We start from the raw sequence: 23,431 nt of genomic DNA, 5'->3' as shown, positions 1-23,431 counted from the left end.
TAGGAATAAAACCAGATTATCTCTTTAATCTCTAAAGAACAGAAGTTAAATAGACTAATTGTTTATTTTCTATCACTATCATTACAAATCAATTAGTGACTGTAATTTAACCCAGCTGTCGAGTTGCTATAGCAATTCAGAAAGCATAAAGTGTTTAAAGTTAAACTTTTAACCTTCTTGAGTAGTATAAAAGAAGCAGAAAAATGTAATTTACCAGAATCTAACTAGTCCCATAAAACGACAGCAGGATGAAGGGTATTCACTTGTGCTATAGTACTCTAAGTGACCCTCAACTCCAGTTGCTCAAGAAAAGCAACAGTGCAGGATCCTCTCCTCTCCCAGTCACCTGAGGAAGACTGGCAGTAGCATCTTAGGGCATCCAGTTCTACAGTAGACACTCAGAGAAGCAGAATAACTGGAATGTAGGGCCCCAGCCACAAGGAAGTCGTTGGGGCCCTTTACTTCTGTTTAGGCACCAGAAGGCTAGAAGCTCTTACTGATCTCTAGCCATCAGAAGCCCTTGACAAATAACTAGGGGCCCTTCCCTACCAGGCATGTAGAATGCCATTGATAATTAAGGCCTCCTTCTTCCTAGTCTTTACAGGACTAAAAGCAGAAGCGATTGCCTAAGCATCCAGTCCTCTACTTCCAAAAGGCCTGTGGCAGCAACGGAGCTTCTCCCCAAAACACATCTCCCTGATGACTACTGGAGAGGCTGCTGAGGTCCCTATCTGTGCTCCCAGAAGACAGATGGAATTCATGACCCCTCCTTCCTGGCCTGGCCACTAGAACAGCAGTGGCAACAATAGCTGAGTCACTCACCTCCCCTTATTAGCCACCAGAAAAGTAGCGTAACTAGCAGACAGACTGCTCTAGAAAAGAAGGTTCTGTTGTGGGGGGGGGAGAATACTTGGTAACTTGGTTTGGCTGGCTCAGCCTTCCTCATTTACCTATGCAACCTCAGTTGAGACTAGAAAACTCAGTCTAGTGGAGGTAGTGTGGCTGGTCAATCTCACTTCACCACCTCCACTTCTTCCCCAGTGACTTTGTGTGAGGAAGCAGTTACTGAAGCTCTTCCCTCCTCCTCCTGTGCAACTGACTACCGTACTTCATTCGCAACTGGCTACTTCATTCAGACAACCTGTTCCTCCCTCTTAGGCAGCATGTGATATCAATGATGTCATCACTCTTTCAAATATAAAAGGCACAAGCCATTTGCTAATCCAGCCCTACAGCTACACAATCATGAAGACATACTAGTAATTCAAAAGACAAAACTAACATTTTAAATCCAATGTCAGAGTGACAACATTTGACTGTATATTACTGTTCTGTTGTAGTAAAGACATGACACCTTTCTTAGCAATCTGAACTTCAAATTATGCTCTCCAGTTTGCTTGAAAACATTGTGGAAAATTGACTTCCATCTATCTCTTTATAGCAGCCATTAACATATTTGAAAACTTATGTCCCCTTCTCAGTCTTCTTTTCTCAAGACTAAACATGCCCAGGGATTTTTTTTTAAACCTTTCCTTACAGGTCAGGTTTTTTAAACCTTTTACCATTTTGTTGCATTCCTCCGGACTCTCTCCAATTTTTCCACATCTTTCTTAAAGTATGCCGGAACTGGACACAATACTCCAGGCTAAGACCTCACTAGTGCCAAGTAGAGTAGGACAATGACCCCCCGTGTCATAGTTGTGCATTTGATTTTTTTCCTTCCTAAATGCAGTACATTCCACTTGTCTTTACTGAATAGAATATTGTTTCTAAGAAGCTGCCAGCTCTCCTGAACTCTTTTCCCCTTAGCTTTTCTTCCCATGGAACCCTACCTACCAGATCTCTGCTTTCTTAAAGTCCATTGTCCTTATTCTGCTGCTCTCAGCACGGGAACAGCAGAAGATAATTTTGCAAAATGTGCCATGAAAGTTGTACTATTTTATAAAATTAAATCTGCAGTGATCAGTTCAATGAAAGACACAAAAAAGTACTACTGAACTATTAAAATCAGATATATGTCAGCCCCAGTAGACTTTAGAGTGCTAACAAAAATTCTATATGCTGGAAGGGATGTGGACAGAGTGTTTATATTTTTGGTTGTGGTGATTGTATCTTAAAAGTGCATGCCTTTCTGGGTCTCAAATTAATTTGCAGTAATAAGCTTAGACTGACATTTTGAAACTGTGAATTCCCCTCCCAAAACATTATACCCCATTTAAGTCACTTTGATTTAATTTCACATTTACTAATGCAGACAAAGAAATGGATGCATGTTAAACCTTTCCTCTCTTAAGTGAATAGGCCCAATGCACTTTGTATGCCCTGTCAATAGAAGAGTTGGCCAAACATTTAAAAGACGGATATCAAGATTATGTAGCTATTTGGTCACCTTAATAGGACTTCAGTGTGATTAAATACCAGCTATATCCAATAATTTGAGTAATTTCTTCCCTGCTATATGAATTTGCATTTATGGTTAGTATCAATGAGAGGTCTATGGGCTTGATTCCAAAAGTTGCAAAGGACTCACAACTTCCATTGTTTCAGGACTTCCCAGAACCAAGTGTGTTTATGAAGAGAAGAATATATGCTTGAGGAGAAACAGCACATTGTTGATTAACCAATCCAGCTAGGAGGACAACTGCTACTTCTTATCCCTTTCACAATATATTCCATCAACGTAACAAACATTAGGTAACCCAGTCCCAAACACCACCTCTCCAGTTGTAGTCAAGTTTTATTCCAATTTTATAGGTCAGCAAAGATTAATTTGCCCAAAACTACACTGAGTCAGTGGTAGAGCAAACGATTAGCATTCAGCGGTTCTGGCTGCTAGCTCCATGCTCAGTCCCCTAAACATACAGCACAATATCTACTGTGCCTTTTGAATTGCTCAGTTACATGCTTTATTTTGCTATGTCTAATAATACTCTACATTATGCTATCTGCTAATTTGTAGGTTTTGATGTGTTTTCTTTTCTTAATTATTTAATAGTAATAGAAAATGTGCTATAAGTAGAGCTGATTTACTAAAACAATTGTGCAGTGAAATTGGTGCTGGTGGATCTGCTTTTCTATATACTGTACTGTAATGTGCCTGTCAATGATTTGGCTGAATATCCTGTAATTCTGCATAATTGCTGTATGGTACATTTGTTAATAGAAGTAAAAGATGATTTATAATGTATTTGGATATTGTTCTACCTAAGACCCTTGCTTTCTACTGCCTTAGAATGGCCTGCACTCTCAAGTTTACATGGGTTGTATCACTCTCACAAACCGCCTACAGTAAGCAACAATCTTGATAACTGAACATATACAGTATAATGTTCAATGGTATGTTTCCATAATGGACTTTCATGTGAGATTCCAGGGTACTGTGCTATAGTGTAGAATTATTATGGACTGGTCCCTTTTCATGAAAGATCACATTGCCTATTAAGTAGGAAGTTATTGTAAATTACATAGCATGTCCAGCTGCAGCCTTTAAACACCGAGTACATAAAACCAAATTAAACAGAATTCATTTTAACATAGGTTTCACAGCTCTCCAGAGCTTACGACATCTTTTCCATGGCAGTTAATGCTCTACAGTCAAAAATATATTTAAAACAGTCAAAATTCAGAACAGCTCCAATACTCAGTATAAAGGGCCAATTTTAAAATGCAGGTACCAAAGATACACCTGCAAATATTCACTTCTACCCATAAAAGGTGAACCAAATACTCACACCCCTATAGCTGTCCATATGTATATGCAATTATATGATTTGGGAGCACAACATATTTATTGCTAGCGCAAGGAGTACAAGTGCATTATGTTGGTATATTTGGTGCAGCCCATAACTGAGCCTTTGGCCTTTGCTATTTCAGGTATTAAAGCTACATAACTACAGTGGAGATTGGCCTCCTACAAATGTTGAAGTTAGATTAAGAAATATAAAGTGTCACCTAGTATTGTAAAGCACTTTATTGAAATTAAATAATTGTGCAGAAATTTCAGTTTTAAAGCTCTGTAAAAAAAGTGTAGAAATAAAGGGCTTATCAGTCATTCTGGTTTAGCTGTTTCATCAAGTTTAGTGGTTTGATCTGCAGTGGAAAATTTGTTTCAATCCAGAGAGAGTTTCCCATTGGAATACGATGTTTTCAGGCTTGTGGGAAATCATTTCTGAATGTGAATCTTTTGTTTACAAAACAAAATTTCTTTATAAAACAGTTGTGGTGACTGGTTAATGCAATTCCACATCATCATTATTGTGTGGAAACAAACAAGGCCTGATTGTGATCCAGTTTAGCACAGGACCCATAAAAATGTCAATAGAAGAGTTATTGCCTGCTGCATCTTCCTCTAACAAATCAGATCGGCTTCATCAGACTAGGGCTCTCAGCCAGTGAATTATAGGAAATTCACTGTCTGGTATAGCTGGTGGGTAAACTTAGTTGTGAGCCATACTCCTGGAAAAGCTTCAGCTAGTCAATTTCCCCCCTCCAAAACTAAGAGAAAGCATGGGGGGTGGGTAAGGGGGAATAATTCAGAAATCGTCTCAGAAGCCCAGTTGACATTTCAGTTTCTCTGCCATCAGTGCATGCTGTCTGCTTTCCTATATGGCTGTTGGTGATCCAAAGGTTGATTCCCTAAATGCCAACTTCCCACACTATAAATCCAAACAATGTCTAATAATTTCTCATATTTTGGGTTATGTACCTTAACTTTGGTATCATCACACTAGATCTCAGCTAGGACAACCTACAGATATTTTTTTTTCCTCCTCTTCCCCCTCCAACACACTAAATGAGGAATAGGGGGAAGAGACTTGGACAATTTGGTTGCTTGATAAACACAGTCTTTTATAAGGATGTCCCAGATCAGGATCCCCTTCTCCAAATGATTTCAAAATTTCCAAAAATACTATATTTTGTCCCCATACTTAATTAACAATTCTTGAGACCAGTCTGATCTTTTCAGTGTATTTAGAGAGTGGGTAAGAGGCATACAAATTAGACAAAGAAAACTCAGCTACAGCCTTAACTACGGAGCAGCTATCCATGTAAAGCACCTTTGGGTCAAGCATATTGACACAGGTTAAGTCATTAGTGAAGACACAGCAACTCCACTTTTAACTTGGATTAGCAGCTCAAACTCAACCTCAGGCTCCTCTATAGGCTTGAACTCACCCCAGGTTAAAAGGAGAACTGCTGTGTGTCTTCACTGCTATTTTTATCCAAGTTAGCAAATGTGGGTTAGCTAACTTGGGGTAACACCACACCTTTTATTTGCAGTGTAGATGTAAACTCAAAGTCTGTTTTGTACTCCTAGTGGGGAGCAGGAAGAAGCAGTTTGTGCACCCTGGATCCCAGAGATTATTATTGTTGGAGGTCTGAGCTACCACACAATAGGAAAAGGCTCCCTGCATGCACCTCTGTGGCTGAACCTGGGTCCCTCATGATCTGACCCTGAGGGAGGAAAGCCATAAGGTCTTTGAGTCAATCAAAACTCAATGAAAGGAAGTGACTGCTGCAAATCCAGCCCTTGTACAAAGTCTACCTCTCCCAGAAAACCAATGCTACCTTACAGAAGAAAAATTCTGCTCAGCTTAAAACTAGAAATACAAGGATGAATTGTGATAAGCTTTCAAGACTCTAGTTTGCAAATAACTAAACAGCCTAGGAACATGGACTTGGTCACAGAAGATTCTATTTTATCATCCTTATTCACAGAAGGTGAAATTAATCTCCATGCAGAGGGCTAGGTGCAAGGTCTATATGCTGTGTAAGTCCCAGATAAACCCTATTTTTGATTATGTAAGTGCTGTACAGGTCTTTATGAGCCCTCTGCACAGGAGTGCATGTCTTGCACACTGAATAGTGCCTTACTCTGCAAGCAGTTTCATTGAAACAGATTGAAAAAATTATTTATTTAGTAAGGTACTATATAGTGTTGAAATGTAGCAGAATTAGGGCCCTAGTAGCCAAGGGGTCAGAATTTCTACTCTATTATACCAAATTTATACCATTTCACTGACCTCATCAGAAAACTAGTGTAAAGGAATGATGAATCATGTCCAAGATCTCTGCAGTGCTAGTATTGAAATTTGTTGAAAATTTGCCATAATAGGTCTAAAGTGCCAAAAGACTATGTTATATAAACACTGTCCCCTCTGTTGCTACTAATGGACATGTAATTAAGAACAGTTTATCTGTTTTCCAAGGTAGCAGAAACAAGGGTTTGTGCACAAATGTGAAATCAATGAAAGTTCTGGTTACTAGTTTAAGTAGGCTGCTTCTTTGTTCTATTCAATGTTTAGATACTTTACAGTAGTAGCACACAATATAAACACATTCACACAGACATAAAAGGATAAAAGTTGGAATATGCAATCCAATAAAAGACAACAGTCTCAGGAATCGTGAGAGAATCACTTACACCTGAAGAATGTTAACGCGAGAGCAAATCAAAAATGAGCCCTTCAGTGGTTAAACCTTGAGGATTAGAGTTGAGGTTTCTAGTGCAGGAATCATCTAACTGAAGTCCAAACTGAAATGTTTAAACTGCCCGCTGCCTGAGCCTTAGGAAACCTCTCCAGGATAAAAGAGGAAGAAAAGAGTCTCTGCTTTTTCAAGTGAGATGCCACAGTGAGGAGGACATGAATTCATTGGTTCATTGCACAGTTAACAGGAGATAACACAATGCCATTAACAGGTATTACTAAGTAATTATAATTATTTCCAATAGAGTTACTGTGTTATGCTACTATTATACTGTGGTCAGCAGGTATCTTCACAGTCATTGCTGAAAATTCACGAGGGCCTCTTCAACAGCTCTAATTAAAATGTTTATGTCCCCAGTAAACTCCTGTTCAAACCCTTGATGAGAAATGTTATCGAATTTCAGCCAACAGAACAGGGTTCTTCTAATAATTAAATATACATGAACTGACTTCTTTGGCAAATTCTGGATCAAATGCTACCATTGTTGTATGATTGTTAAATATAGTTGTAGCACATACATGTCAGAAGGATCAATAAAGGACATGTAATAGAACTAAATAATATACTTTGCGTTGTTTCAGTTGTAAAAGCACACATTTATAAGGAAAAGCATTATTAAAGCTGGACCTGAAAATTAACCTACTTTTCAGTGGTCCCTCATTGGTCCATTGCTGACTATACATATCAGAAACATAACTTACTTCAGTACTGCAGTCCCAGAGTCAAATTCAGTCTGCCGTTTACAAGGATGTGCTAGTGGAAAAAATTTCATCCCTTATGCAGCCTGTGTAAGGGCTGGACTGAATTGTGGATCACACACTCCAGGGCATACAGGGACTGTTCCCTTCTTAGGGATACCCAGCTAAATAAAGAGGGTGGGCGGGAAGAATCTGGGCCATGGCTCTGCATTAGCCAGCATTTCTGCACTGTTGTATCCAAATATGCCAGATGGCTGTTATTTTTATATTTTCTATGACAGAATAGATCAACTGCCAACAGCAAAGAAACAAATTGGAAGCTACTATATTAAGTATCCTGAATCACCAGTTACAGTGCTTGAGTGGGTTAGGAGGTGAAGTCAAGTGTGGAGGGAGGCAGATGTTGAAACACTCCAGAAAATATTTCTGCTTACTATCAATGGCAAAGGGCCTGATCATCCCATATTGCTTTAAAAAAGCTGTACAGGGAGATGAGATGTGGGCAGGGGTGTGGGGAAGTTAACACTAACTGTGCCATTGAACCTCATTGAAACAGCCAGGTGCAGAGACATCACCACTAAACGAGTGCATTACCAAGTAAAGAAATTGAGTTGTTAGAAATATCTTTAACATCAAGAAATATCATAAAAACATGGCCCTTGATGGATCATAGTGGCGACACAAAGAAATTGAAATATAAGCTATTAACCTTGTCTGGCTGGGATACAAACATATAAGGGCAGTTAATAGACCCCTTAAAAGGCAGATCTGAGTGTAGGCTCACATGCAAAGAATATGCAGTATTGTTGTAGCCTCATTGGTCCCAGGATATTAGAGACACAAGGTGGGTGAGGTAATATCTTTTATTGGACCAACTGCTATTGATGAGAGAGAAGCTTTTGAGCTTACATGGAGTTCTTCTTCAAGTCTGGGAAACTAACTCAGAGTATCACTGCTAAATGCAAGGTGGAACGGATTGTTTAGCATAAGTAGTTAACACATATTACAAGGGACCATTCCAGGTGAAGTGGGCTGTTAACACACCTCCAGTCACTGGGAGAAAAAGAACCGGGGTGGGGTGGGGATGTTGTTAGTGAGTTACAGATTGTTGTAATAATCTAGTGTCTCTATTCAGTCCATGATTTTTAGTATCTAGCACAGAGATCGGCAACCTTTGGCACGCGGCTCACCAGGGTAAGCCCCCTGTGGGAAGCGTCGCAGGCCAAAGGACGTGCTGGCCACTACTTCCTACCACCCCCATTGGCCTGGAGCGGTGAACCACGGCCAGTGGGAGCCGCGATCGGCTGAACCTGCGGACGCAGCAGGTAAACAAACCAGCCCGGCCCGCCAGGGTGCTTACCCTGGTGAGCCGCATAAAAAAGGTTGCCAATCCCTGATCTAGCAAAATTATGAATTTAAGCTCCCAAGCTTGACTTTTGAAAGTGTTGTGCAAGTTAAAAAAGAATAGGTAAAGAAATAGACAAGAGAGGTATCTATGCCTCTTGGGCTACACCAGCTTTGTATAGCACCTATTACAATGGGGCCCTGGTCCATGATTAGGGCCCTTTGGAACCATGGTAATACAAAATAATAATAATGATAATAATACATCTCTGCAAGTTATTATATAATCTATTTATGAATGCAGCTTACTACTTTTCCCATCCAGGCAGCCAGATCTTCAGGTCTATGCGTGAGAGAGTAGAGGATAAGGGAGAGTGTAGAAAACAATATGCAGTCATCATAGATGATCACAACTGAACCACCTATTATGAAAATATAATTGGCTTAGGTTTCCTACTAATCCTCTGGACAATATGTTGTAGCTGTATATTTGCAACACCATGCATGATTCACCCTGCAGTCATGGCAATATGGCCTGGCTATGTTTACTATACCTGCTGTTATTCTGTGTGGCCTGTGTTTGGCTATTTGCACTAGAACCCAATACATCACCACACAGTATCACCTATATAATACAGTTTGTTTTTCTTATTAATAAAAACTAGCTCAACCAAAACCCTGAATCTGAATAAATCCAAATTTAAAGAAAACTTGGCTACAAATGTGGCATCTTATGGTTCGGGCCTATTTCTATCCATTACAGACCTCACTTACACACTAACCTCTATAATTAACTTTCAACTTGGTTCTGCAGCTCTCTTTATGTCTATGGACCCTTCTGTTTCTTATGAGTCACGTAAGAGTGACTCTACTGCCAGGCTCGCCCTTTGCCGCTACAGTCTATCAATACTCAGTGTACATTGCTATACCACTCTTCTCGTGCTTGTGGATGCCCTCAACTTCGTGACAGAGTGTTGTTTTTTTAAACTACCCAGGACATACTGGTAGTAGTTATACTCTCTTGCTTGTATTTGTAATGCATGTTCAAGGGAAAGAACTTGTGGTGTAGCAAATTTTGGCATGACTGTGCTTGCTTTTTCTTATACTTTGTTAGCTGTAATCTTATTTTAGCTTTAATAATTTCCAGTAGCAATGCAATCCTTGTGTGCATGAATGGTGCTGTGGTTTTTGAATCAATCTGCACTGAAGCAGAGAAAAACAGCATAAATCACTTAAGCATGTGCTTAACTTTAACCATGTGAATAGTCTTAGTTGTGCATTTCATTTAGTAAAAGGGCATCAAATATCGAATGTAAAGGGAAAGTGATTGTTAGATATTTAAGTTTAAGTTAAATGAGCTACTAATATGTATAGAGACTGGTGGAGAACAATAGGTGTTATAGTGACAATGGTTCATTGCCATCTCACCCACGAGTGACATACAGTTGACCAGTAGCCAAGCCTTGATACCTATATAACTGCATATAGTTCCTCGGTGAACTTCACCCCTAGGAAAATGTGCCAATGACTGGAAAAATAGGAACTTAATGTGTTAACAGCCTTGCAAAAAACCAATTCGGTATACCTTGAGAGCAAAACAAAGCATCTTGTAAACAATAATCTTGGCAATCTAAATGTAATAAAGAATTCCTTTATTGGTGCATACAGCTCCTTTGATTAAATATCTCTCACTCAGGAGTAATCAATAAGGTAAGTATACTTGAATTTATATTTAAGGTAATAGCTTTTTTTCTTTTTTTTTAAATGGATTTTTGGCATTTTCGGAAGTAATTTAGGAGATCATGTGATAGCATTTCCTTCAAAAGATAAGTCACTATAATACTAAATTAATTTATAGTGCTTTTGTTTTAATCTTAATACATGCAGAGTTTATTTGGATAGACAATTTACTTCACCAGTGACAACTGAAGTTCCTTTTTCAATTCTATACATGGAACTAATACTATTGCTAGAAGTGTTTGCTTGTGACATTTTAAGATTAGAATAATAATTTTCAGCATTACAAATGCACGTGAAAGGATAAGCTAGAATAACACATAGGCCATGACCTACATGTCAATTGAGCAATAATATAATTCTAATCTGTTACATTTCACCAATTTTTTTTTAAATTATCTTTTACAAATCCTCCTAGTACAATTGCATATTCTTCAAATGAAGAATGTGTGTGTGTGAATATTATACATATTAATTGCCAATTTCCCCCCTAAAACAAACACCAAGAATCCTAAGTCACATAACGAGACTTGCCCTGATAAGCAGACAAACATACTAGGTTTGCTAAAAATGCATACATACAGAAGAAAACTCCTCCATAACCTTCAATATAAATACTATGTAGTATGCAGATAAGTAAACAAGTCCTCCAAAAATGAAAAGCTGATATGTAAGAACATAAGAACAGCCATACAGGGTCAGACAAATGGTCTATTTAAACATAGTATCCTGTTTTCTGACAGCGGCCAATACCAGGTGATTCAGAGCCAATCAATAGAACAGGAATCAGGAAATCCATCCCCTGTCCTCCACTCCCAGTCTTTGGCAATCAGAGGCTTGGGACTCTCAGAGCATGTGATTGCATCCTTGACCATCTTGGCTAATAGTCACTGATAGACCTATCCTCCATGAACTTATCTAGTTCTTTTTTTATCCCAGTTATAGTTTTCACCTTCACAACATCCTCTGGCAATGAGTTCCACTGGTTGACTGTTCATTGTGTGACAAAGTGCTTCCTGTTTTGTTGGTTTTCAACCTGCTACCTATTAATTTCATTTGGTAACCCCTGGTCCTTGTGTTATGTGAAGGAGTAAATAACACGTGCTTATTCATTTTCTCTAAACCAGTCACATTTTTATAGATCTCTATCATATCCCCTCTTAGTCGTCTTTTTTTCAGAGCTGAAAAGTCAGTGTTTTTAATATCTCCTCATACAGAAGTTGTTCCAGACCCTTAATCATTTTTGTTGCCCTTCTTTGTACCATTTCCAATTCTAATATATCTTTTTTGAAATGGAGTGACCAGAACTTCACACAGTATTCAAGTTATGGGTGTACTATGGATTTATAAAGTGGCATAATGATATTTTATGTCTTATCTATCCCTTTCCTAATATTTCTTAACATTGTTAGCTTTTTTGACTGCAACTGCACACTGAGCAGATGTTTTTAAAGAAGTATCCCCAATAACTCCAAGATCTCTTTCTTGAGAGGTAACAGCTAATTTAGATGCTATCATTTTGTATATATAGTTGAGATGTTTTCCAATGCATATTATTTGAATTTATCAACATTGAATTTCGTCTGTCACTTTGTTGCCCAGTCATCCAGTTTTGTGAGATCCTTTGTAATTCTTCACAGTCTGCTTTGGACTTAACTATCTTGAGTAATTATCTTTTGGTAATTTTGTATCATCTACACGTTTTGCCACCACACTATTTACCCCTTTTCCAGGCCATGTGAGTATGCTGAATAGTACTGGTCCCATCACTCATATGAGTAATAGCTGGGGAGCCGAACTATATGCCCACTCTTTGAGATGTGTTTCATAAGTGGGGATTTGGTTGCCCCTTCTGTCCATGCTCAGGATAGAAATAGGCTTCTAGGTATGTACGAGCAAACCTAACATAAATAAATAGGTCATATGATACTGGCTTTCTTTTTGCCTTGCATACTGGTATCTAAACAATCTAAAATCACAAGGAAACAACATAAAAGGACAAATTCTCTTTTCTTTCAAGACATTATTCTATTTCTTTAAAATCCAGTTTATTACTGAAGTATAAAGAACAGAGGCAGAGAAAGAATAAACTTAATACATTGTAAAAGTACAGATCAAATGAAAGCCAAGTGGTTTAGATATAGTGAATATTTCCAAAGACACTTTATTAAAAAGTTCAAAGACTGCATCCAAAGCCATTGTTAAGAATATAAATGAGGGTTTCTGTTTCAATTTATTACAACCAATCCCTTCCTCCCAACTCTAAGGATATTTTGAGCTGGGCTACTCATGTTATGTGAGTAAAAGTACTCAACACACCAAGAGTAGTATGATTTGCACCCCAAGTACTCAATTCAGAGTCTTCCATATAAGCAGGACTGCACCCTGAAGATTGCTCTTTCAATACTGCTGCTTGACAAAGCATTTAGGCAGGCTATGAACTTCCATGGGGTACAGTGAGCTACATAAGTTAACAGTGTAGAGAAATGATATGCTGCTTTATGCTACCCAGGCGGAGATATAAATTCTACACCCTACTAACTTTTAAAAGTTTGATGGACTCTTTGATTACTTTACCCTTGTGAGTTTGATTTGTCAGACTGGCCATTTTATTTATCTATTTCCTTTTCTTTACAGGTTTTGGACTAAATTGTGGCTTTGAGCACTGTATAGTTCTGGGGAAGAGAGCTCAGTGTGAGAGTGGAGGGAGACACAACTGAATGTCGTATTCCTTCATGAATATTGGAAAGGAAGAGTGATGTGTAGCCTCCTTTATCTTCAGCTTGCCAGTTCTCAGAACCAGTGGTACGCATACCCCTGGGGGTACTCAGAGGTCTTTCAGGGGGAACTCATCGAGATATTTGCCTAGTTTTACGACAGGCTACATAAAAAGCTCTAGCGAAGTCAATACAAACTAAAATTTCATACAATGACTTGTTTATACTGCTCTATATACTATACACTGAAATGTAAATATTATATTTATATTCCAATTGATTTATTTCATAATTATATGGTAGAAATGAGAAAGTAAGCAATTTTTCAGTAATAGTGTGCTGTGACACTTTTGTATTTTTATGTCTGATTTTGTAAGCAAGTAGTTTAAGTGAGGTGAGACTTGTATGTATGCAAGACAAATCAGACCCCAGAAAGGAGTACAGTAGTCTGGAAAAGTTGAGAGCCACTGCTCTGAACTATATCCCTATCCTCCTCTACTGTAACACCCAGTCCTATCCCTCTTGGATAGTTAGCACTTCTGACAGCCCTAGAGGCTCCAGTTGTATTTCCTAATGGTAACAACCAAACCATGGCTGTCTCCTGGGTGCACGCTGCAAGGTGGGGGGAGGTGGAGCGCTTCTTGCATCCTCTTTCCATTCTGGCACACCCGTACAGTTCCAATAATAATTTGTTCTTTATTATTTAGGCTTCCATCAGTATTGAGTGATTTCTGTAGAAGACATCTTTCCACTTATTTGAGAAATTTAGATCTAGAAAGAGGAGAGAAGAGTCCTACCAAAAGTCCTGCTTAGGAGAATTGTAAAAGACCTTTTCCTTTTTAATGCTCATTGTAATCAGTTCAGATTCCCTCTTTGGTAAATGAAGGGTCAATAAGAAAGAGCTATACAACCCCACAAAATCAGCTGGGTTTGATTTTTATAAATCTCATGCTCACCGAGTGCACTTTCCTATACCTGACTTTCTCAGTGGAAAAGAGTTGTTGTTCATTCTCAAATAGACATTTACAGTGATAGTTAAGCTTTTAAAGCAGTGCAAATGGTTCTGTGGGACTGTCTATAAAACCTCTAAGGAAAAACAAAACATCCTTTATGTCCATTAGAGAGCACATAGATAATGCTTGTCTCAAGAGAGAATAAAAATGTTAAATTGAAAGAATAAAACAATATAATAACTCTTAAGTGTAAGTTATACCAGCAATGAAGAACCGATCTGGAAAAACATTAGAATCAACCCAAACCTTAGTTTGAAATTGTTCAAACTTTCTGAAGTGTGTGTATTGTTTTTGTTTTTAATTACCTTTTCATCATTGTGTGCCTTAGAACTTTCTGGTCCTGGCCAGAACTAGAAAGGAAGCTTTAAAACACCCTGAGTGAAACTGTAATTGTGGTATTTCCAGCCTGACTGAAAAGAGGAAGTACAAAAAAATCTTGGAGCCTGTTCTGAGATTTCCAACCTGGTCTGCCAGACTTAAGCTGTCTGATAAGTTTGGATATGGTTCTTAAAACCATTCAATATGAAGCAGCAAAGGACAGGATTTGTTCTCATTTACATTAGTTTTACACCAACTTAACGGGTGGGTTAATTCTGATGACTCACTAGCATATGAATCTTAAGATTCATCCATCACAAGAAACTATGAATAGATTACCCTCTCTCACTGCAGAGATCTTCTGTTTCTGAGCATGAGTAGAGCTGGGTGAAATTTTTTAAGCAAATGCAGTGTTGATCAACTCGAATGTGTTCACGAATTTATGTCAAGTTTGCCTAATAGTTTTGACTGAACTGAACAATCTAGGTGCTGAAACAACATTTCTTGTTTGAACCATTTTGACAGAAACAAAGGAGGTCTAGATTCACAAGACTCCAAGGGGGTGGGCAGAGAGAGGAAGAGGTCCTCCCTGATAATCTTTAATCCAGTGGTTAGGGTACTCCGAGGTGAGACACATCCAGGTTCAATTTTGTCACCTCTCTGCCTAATGTGGAGAAGAGATTTGAACTTGGGTCTCTAACCCTGCAGAACAGAATCCTAGTCATTGGGCTATAGGATATTCCAGTAAGGGAATCTTTCAGTCTCTCCTGTTGAGCTTTTCCAGTTTGTAGAATAATTAAGTAGTCATTGGAGTTGGGACCTGAATGTGCGTCTCCCACAGCCCAAGTGAGGGCCCTTGCCACCAATCTATAAAGTCATGCTCTCACTTGCTTTCCCTTTCCCAGTGACTATTCAGTATCATTTATAGTGGCAATTCATAGCCATTGGGCTTGGAGAGTAAACTAACCACTGGTAAAGTTTATATGGGAGGATTGCCTCCTCCTCCTCCAGCATTTTGCAAATCTAGTCTTCCTTTGATTTTGTCAAAACATAACTATAAGGCATGTCATTACATGCCCATATAGTTAGCCGGAGTTGTCAACTTGTTCAGAGTCATATGATCACAGGATGAAGGATTTGGTCCTAATGTTGTGAAAGAGCATTAGGCCTATAAAATTCTGTTTTAAAGTTTTACTCTCATGGCTCAATTTGAACAGAATACTTGGATGGATTGACAGATTTATGAAGTAGAGTTAAAAGGGCACATTATTCCTTTTGTCATACAGTACTGTTTATTGTTCTTGGTCTTAAAAAATGATTAAAAAGGAGGAGAAAAATAAGAAAGAAGTCATACCAAAGACCCCATTTCCTTTATGGTTTAAAAACAAACACCTGAGATAATATTTCCATTGCAGCTTTGACAAATTGCAGCAACAGATAATTAAATTCCCTAGAAAAAAAAATCACAGAAACCTACAGTCAACATATATTTTGTTATGTTAATATTACTATGAAGCAAAATGCACTCACTCGCAAAAGGGACTACAATATGTGGTTGGGTTGTTTTACCCAACACGCTAAAATGAAATGTAAAATAAAAAGATTTTCCCTTGTATAATGCAGTTTATTTCCTATGGCTATTTATAGTCTTAAGGCTTTCTTTCAGTTGTTTTGTATACATCTTACTCATATTTTGAGGGTCTTAACTAAAATGAGCTTCAATTTTATCTATTATGTCCTTCACTGGGGAAAAAAATACCCTGCATATATAGAACAATGGCCTGGAATCATTAAGGTATTTCCATCTCTATACTTAAGAATATGGAAGTCATATTATAATTTATTAACAGTTACTATTAATTTACTTGTCTTGGGTTCAATGTATATTTTAGTTTTTCTATAAAACACACATAGTTTAATAAAATGGCAATGCACAACAGCCAGAGGACTATATTCATTTACAAAAAAAAAAAAAAAATGCTTCCATTTTCTATTCCCATGTGACCCAATGGATCCTCCCTTCTTTCCTCAATTCATCCCATGTTGAGGATCAGAAGATATAGAAGATAGATATGGATGTCATTCACACGCTGAAGGCACTGCCAACCTTTCCTCTCCACTAATGCCCTGCACAATTCTAGATGTAGCAAACAAAACTTGAGATAAGATGAAAATCTGGGCAACCCCACATGAGAGAGCAATTGCACAATCCTGGGGGACCTCTCAGAATAAAAGGATCATAGCCACTGAAAGTGGCCCTTCTCACCCCTATAGAAACATCAATGTTACCTTTTGATCAATGGTATGGCAGACAAGTGATTAATCTATAAGAATCAATATAGGCTCTAGAATTTTATCCCTCACCAGGAGAAGATTAGCCACCTGTACTCTCAGTGCACTTTTTATACTATATCCAGGCACAATACAAAATTGACGGAGGTCAAAGAGATGTGGAAAATCCAGATATGGCTGAAGGTTTTTTTTTTTGCAAGAATCATTTCAGTAATCTTCTCCAAAAGTGGGAGATTTAATAGGAACAAAAATTACAGAGATTGTTCATATGAGACAATGAATTTTGGAGCAACGTCCTAACATTACAGGTTCTTTAAGAGTAGCTGGCACTCTCCCCTCTCTTTAAGAGAGACTGACAATGAATTCCTATGATGGTCCCCAAACCTCTGCATTGTTTTTTGCTAGTCAAGAGAGAGAACTTCTAATTCACAGGTGGTAGCCTGTACATTTCACAGCACCTCCAGAATTTATCACTGGAAATTGAAGAAAACTCCATTTACACAGAGCCTACACCTGGGAAATCTGGACATCTTGCCAATCCCCAAATGCCATAATGGCTCATTGGAACTATTTGATTGCCAGAGTAAATTAGTGCAGCACTCAGGCTGCAGTAACATATTCCAGGATATGCAGCTAACCCAAAAGTTTGGGAACAGCAAAAGTGGCTTAAGCCAACTTCCCAACCTACCCTTTTAAAGTTAAACAGTACATTCCTTGACCACAGCTGAGAATCATGGCCTTTAAATTCTTCCTGATACTTAGCCCCTATCTTTTTTGAATACAGAACATATTGAACTATCAAACTCAATGCCTAATATGATTTGAATTGTGAGCTATATGTTGAATTTATTTTGTTTTAAAGATGAAGAGTTACAAATATTCATAGTCATACAACTTTCAGGGCTGCATTGCGTGCTTGGATGCAAACATGAATACACAGGTGAAAATGTCCTGAAATTCTAGAAAATAGGTCTCTGGAACAATTTATATTTGGACATAAATATGAATCCAATAGTACATATAGACCAACCTGAACAAAAAGGCAGCTTATCACCCTAATTGCCAATATACAGAGATCACACACAGGCGGCGCTGGCTGGGCTTTGGAGGCCTCAAAAATGCAGAGCAGCAAAAGAAGAAGACAGAAAAAGCTAATGGCTGTGAGGTTTTCTGATCCCTGGTTTCCTAGACTTAGAGTCTTCACTACCTCAAAGAACTACACTTCTTTGGTAGCTTAATATGGGCTCATACCATATGACCATGTTTGTATAGTAGTTCTTAGCGTTCACTCACCTGGTTGCATAAGTTACAGTCAAGAACTTCTGTGTATAAAAGCTGTACAGTGTTACTGTGTATCTTTCAGATTTGCATTCACTGGTTTTTACATTTAATATAGCAGAAATTGCCCCAATTCTTACTTTCTTTTCCTATGAAGCAACAGAACCTCCAACAAAACAGTTACTGGGAGATTTTGCAGCAGAAATAAGCTTCTGATTGTCATCAAACAACGATTACGATACACAGCATAAACTCTGCTGAGGAAAGGCGGGAAATTATAATTTTCGTAAAGCCATTACCCTAAAGCACATCCTGCTTAACTGCAATATCATACTTGCCATTGTTTGCCTGAAGGATTGCTATGACATACAGGAGGGAATCCACCTCATGTAACTATTGCATTGATAGGCAGTTAGGTGTCTTTTTTCCTCCTGTCCAAACAGCTTATAAAGATTTTAATGAATAGCTGAAACCCTGTATACATACACATTCATGTTCATTACATTGCCCTGAATAAAAAACAATATCCAGTGCTTGAACTATCTGTCTTAAGGTGCATATACCATGCTTTCCCAACTGACAAAAGCAACTGATGCTGGGGAAGGAGATTTTGGGCCAATCTATTCAGTAAGCATATGTTTAACAAAGATGAAATCTTGGCTAATGTGTAATTTTAAAAAAGAACTGCAATGCAGATAGAGCCTGGCTGTGTAAACTGCAGGGGTGCTGGACCATGTGCTGATTGAATAAGTGCAGAAAATCTAATTTAAACCAAGTTCGCAATTCTAGTCATATAATTAGCGATTACCTGTTTCACATTTGTCTACAGAGATATTTATCTTTCTCCCCTAAATTTTCATCAGACTCCTGTCTTTAAGTTGCTTTACAAGCATGGCATTTTATTTGTGGAAAAGTAAGGCCTGCCTGGGATCTGACTCTCATTACTCAAGCCATCATCAGACAGAAAAAAAACAATAGAGTAAATCCACCACAATATTTTCAGCAGGGAACGCTTTAGTGTAAGGTTTCTATTATTGTAATTTGAAGCCCTATCTGATTATGCTGTACAGCTAGTGTCTGTTGTTTGTAAGGTTTAGATACAAAGGCCACCTCCGTTTTATTATTCAAAAGCTTGCATCCTGTCAGAGCTGAAAAACAACAATGTGCATATTCTGGCATAATAACAAAGATGAAACAATTTTCCTTTACTTGCAGAGGGAAATGATAGTCTAGCATCCTACCCCATAAACACACAGTGATTCATGATGAACCTAGTCTGGTATGTTCACAGAGTGACAAATCTGTCAGTGAATAAATAATTGATTGAATTCAGATCTTTTTTCTGTGAATTATACAATTTCAACTAATTGTTCATTATACACATGGATCTGTTGAATGATTTGCATTAAAGTCTCATTTTATGGATTATTTGTAAATTCTTCATTAAGGTTAATATGAAATTTTGCATATTTGAACAGTATGGTCACTTAATCACATGATATTGTTTCTGTTCTATGATTGGATAGCTAACTTTTTTGAGGATGACCATCAGAATAAGTCACACAAGTTTTGATTCTTTCAGGTAGAAGTCCTTTGGGGAAAAATAGAAGGAGATAGACAGGACTATGGAATTTTAGAGAATAGGTACACTACAGAAAAACCCAAGACATCTTTCTCCATATGGAAAGGCAGAAGCAAGACCTCCTTTATGCCAAAACGCTACAAAGTGTGCAGACAGGAAGTTCTGAATTTGCAAATAACTTTCCCCTCATCTCACATGAAGAGCTCTGAGACATCACATTCATGGTCTTTTTGATACCCACTATCCTAGAGAGCAAGACCTATGAAGTTGCCCTTAAACCCAAGCCTTTCATATCACAACAGATTTTGTCACATCAAATGAAACATTGATCACCATATATTTCACTTTGCAAACAGAATCTTTGCAATAAGCAGTTGTGATCAATTATATAACAAAGCCTTTTAGGATTTTGAGTAAAAGATTTCTGGCAATCTTACTGTGCAGAAAGTTGCCAAACACCGGAAAACCTACAGAGAGAAGATTGAACCTCACTTGTTCTGTTAACATGTTGCTACTCCTCTGCAACGGAATACAAAGTTCTTCAGCTCTCCTTCATGTGGCTGAATATGGAGAGGGGCATGGCTTGGGATGGGAAAGGGACAGGCAGCTACAATTAGTCTTCCAGATACGATTCTCTCACAGAAATGGCCAGGGTATCTTAGTCCTTTCCTTCCTCTGAGCAAGTCACTCCCTACTTTTGGATCTCATCAGTCAGTACAGCTGGCAGGGAAATAATACCAGTTTCAGGTGTCTCTGCTGGCTCATCAATGTCCTCAATCACCACAAGCAGTAATCCCATTTTTCCACTACACCACCATCAGCTGTGACAGGTTTTAGTAGCCCACCTCCACTTTGCAAAATTCAGATTCAATACTACAGCTTATCCACACCAGTTTTCATTTCCCCTTCAAGTAAGTTTATAGCCTCCAGAAGTCCTCCCTCCTTCCCTCTCCCCAGTAAATATAGACGCAACCATCTTTTCAGTGCAAGGCATTTGATTACACTCTCCTCTTCAACATACATGTCCCCTTTGCTGGCTCTGGTCTCCTTAGAGTTGCTAATTAGAAAAAAAGCATTACACCCTTAAATTTGCAAATCTGAGAAGGACAGTTTGTATAGTTAATAACTGGTATCACTATGGAGCTACTACTAGATATTTGCACTGCCAACCTTATAATTAAGTGAAGCTTAACTACAGATGGGGAAATTTATTTAGATTAAATCTATTACTTTGAAGCAAGTTTTATGTGACTAAAACTATGCCCTCCTCAGACTTTATGAACTTGTAAATATCAGTAGTTAGAAAATAAAGCTACAGTTTTAAAAGCCAATACCTTAGTGCCCAAGCCTGGCTACCACTCTGGCAGCACAAAGGGGCAGAACTCTATCTCAAACAACCAGCTGGGGATTCCCCCACCCCCCCTATAGAAAAGATGACTCACTCACTTCTATTTGTCTGGTCTGTTAGGAAGTCTTGCCTACAGTCAGAATCTTACAGGTTATAAGACATCAGCATAGTAAATAATCTACCACCTAGATTTCCATAAGAGCCACTCTCTATAGGGCACGGTTCTTCCCTTATAAACCCAGCTGAGTCATATATAGGGTTTACAGACTCTCAATACACTGAGCTGTGCCTTTCTTCTTTTCCTTATTAACAATTAAAAGCGATTAACAAGTTGCTAAATGTTACTTCAGTAGGGTCCCTATTCTCTAGAAGTAATAAAAGTTCCCCTCCCAGCAACGTCCCTTGTCCCATAAAATACTCTGGTAGGCCATACATTATTTTTATTAAGACCTTCTCTAATAGGGAAAGGCTGGGATAACATTTACCTGGAACCCAATTTTGCAGCATTTGAAACTTCCAGCTCTGGCAGGAACCACATTCCCAGGCCCTGTATTGTTCCTCATGCAGCCAACTCCAAACAGAATGTTGATTAGGTCCTCTATATATAACATCTCACCCTTTGCCCCCTCCCACCTTGGTTCTGATTGGATCAAATCCTGGACTGACCTTTTGAACTGCTTTTAATGATAACTTCTGCACTGGTTTCAATAAACTATTAAGCATGCTCAGTAATTACCATCCCCCCATCCTCTGCTTTTGAATATGGTTTTCCTTTGGACACTTGTGGATGAAATCTCTACTCTGCTCCGTGAACATCTTGATCCCACAAATCCTTTCCTTTATTCAGTTTCTGGTCTTCCTTTCTTTGGACACATGGATTATATTTACAATAGCCTTTGTGGGAGAATCTCCAATTGTTTTGCTTGCAGTTTCACTAGTGCTAGCAACAGTGAACTAGTATAAACAGTGCATGGGCATTGCCTGGCATTATTACCAGTGTCATCTAGACTTGCTCTGAGCAAATTTAGATGACACATGCTAGTGGATGGTCTATGCTAATGTTCTCACTGTTGCTACCCCTTCTGGAGCTGCACTAGCAGTAGTGAAAAAGTGGGATATTTCACCAAAAAAGGCTTGTTTGGATGCGGCCTTACTCTGGTTGAAATCCATGAGGATACTATTTAATATGATTAAGAGTCACACAATTGTGTCACTGATGACAAATACAATAATACTTTCATAAATGTATGCATGTATATGATCTGTAATTTCATTGTGGAAAAAATGTTAGACCCCTTAAGACATAAATTCTGTAAGAGGTGAGGGAAAATTCCCCATTCCCATCAGAGAAATCAGGCAGCTAGAGGAGGAAACTGATTAAGAATCATCTATGCATCTTCCCACAAGAAACCTTCCAGCCTGAAGGGGGGTGGGAGCATGGTAGAGGAGCTTAAAAAAATGAACCATGCTTGTCTAGAAAGAATCATATTGACTTTCACTGTTTTACAATGCGAGGGTCAGTGAAACAGAGTCCAGCCATGCTTTGAAATCAGTCTGAGAATCTGATACACATATTTTGAGGCAGATTAGTTTAGAACTAGATGAATCTGTCTGCAAAAGGGAGTGTATGACTAGTGACAGGCACTTTATTGCCTTTTCAGGTTTTCAGTCTTTGGAGATATTTCATTTCACGTTCCATCCTTACAAGCTTCAAATTAAATACTCCTCCTATTAATAACATTCTGAAAGACTTTGCAAGATTCCCCATATTTGTGGCTAAACTATTTACAAAACATTCCAGTAGAAAGGATTACGGGGACCTGCTGACCCATCAATACCATGCTTTTGCCCTTTGAGGAAGCTGTGTGTATGCAGTGTCCTTTGCATTGCACTCCATTTGCTTCTGTCAGATTATGTGATATCAGCTAAAGATACCAAATAAGAAATGTAAAGGTAAAGGAGCTCTAATTTTGATGAAAAGGGACAGAAGTAATTCCCTACAACCATTCAGATACCCCCAGAGACATATTGTGTCAATAATAGAAGTTAGCTGAAATAATATATTTGTGCACTAACCCTTTAGTGTGCCCCAACTTCCCATCTGTAAAATGGCAATAATAATACTTCGATTCTTCTATCCTTTGTCTATCTTGTCTATGTAGATTGTAAAAACTTCAGTGCAGTGATTGGATCTTACTATAAGAATGCACATTGCCAAGTTAGTACAATTGGCCTTTGATCTTGGTTGGGATCTTATTCTATCATTGATGATAAACAATGAGAGATCTAAATTAATTCAGATTCATACTTGGATTATAAATGAAACTTAGTGATGTTGTGCAGATATATTACTTGGCTCAAGTTGTTACTAGAAACCTCTTGTTACTGTTATAACATCAAACAGTTATTTATGGGTTTATGAGTTTTGTGTAGAGGGACTTTTGCCTGCTTTTATCATAGCAACCACACCATAGATATTTGTTTAAACATTTACTAAACACATGCATAAGAAAGAAGCAAAATAAAGAAGACTTAAATATTTAGAATTCAAATGTAAATTCCCCTTTCTTTCTTTAACATTCAGAAATCCTTTGGAGGAAAAGCATTATTTAAGA

At 38.2% G+C, this 23,431-nt stretch overlaps 1 protein-coding gene across 1 annotated transcript in view; it reads right to left on the bottom strand.

Annotated features, from left to right (window-relative positions):
* CNTNAP4 (contactin associated protein family member 4) overlaps positions 1 to 21,379 on the bottom strand; it is a 479,082-nt gene extending 457,703 nt beyond the window's left edge. The window contains exon 1 of the mRNA XM_065599352.1: positions 21,302 to 21,379. Coding sequence (XP_065455424.1) covers positions 21,302 to 21,323 — 22 coding nt within the window. The 5' untranslated portion in view covers positions 21,324 to 21,379. The remainder of the gene's footprint in view (positions 1 to 21,301) is intronic.
* Between the last annotated feature and the right edge of the window lie 2,052 nt (positions 21,380 to 23,431).

The sequence above is a fragment of the Chrysemys picta genome, chromosome 6 (genome assembly GCF_011386835.1).
Source record: "Chrysemys picta bellii isolate R12L10 chromosome 6, ASM1138683v2, whole genome shotgun sequence".
Lineage (NCBI taxonomy): Eukaryota > Metazoa > Chordata > Testudines > Emydidae > Chrysemys > Chrysemys picta.
This window is presented reverse-complemented; position numbering and strand designations above follow the sequence as displayed.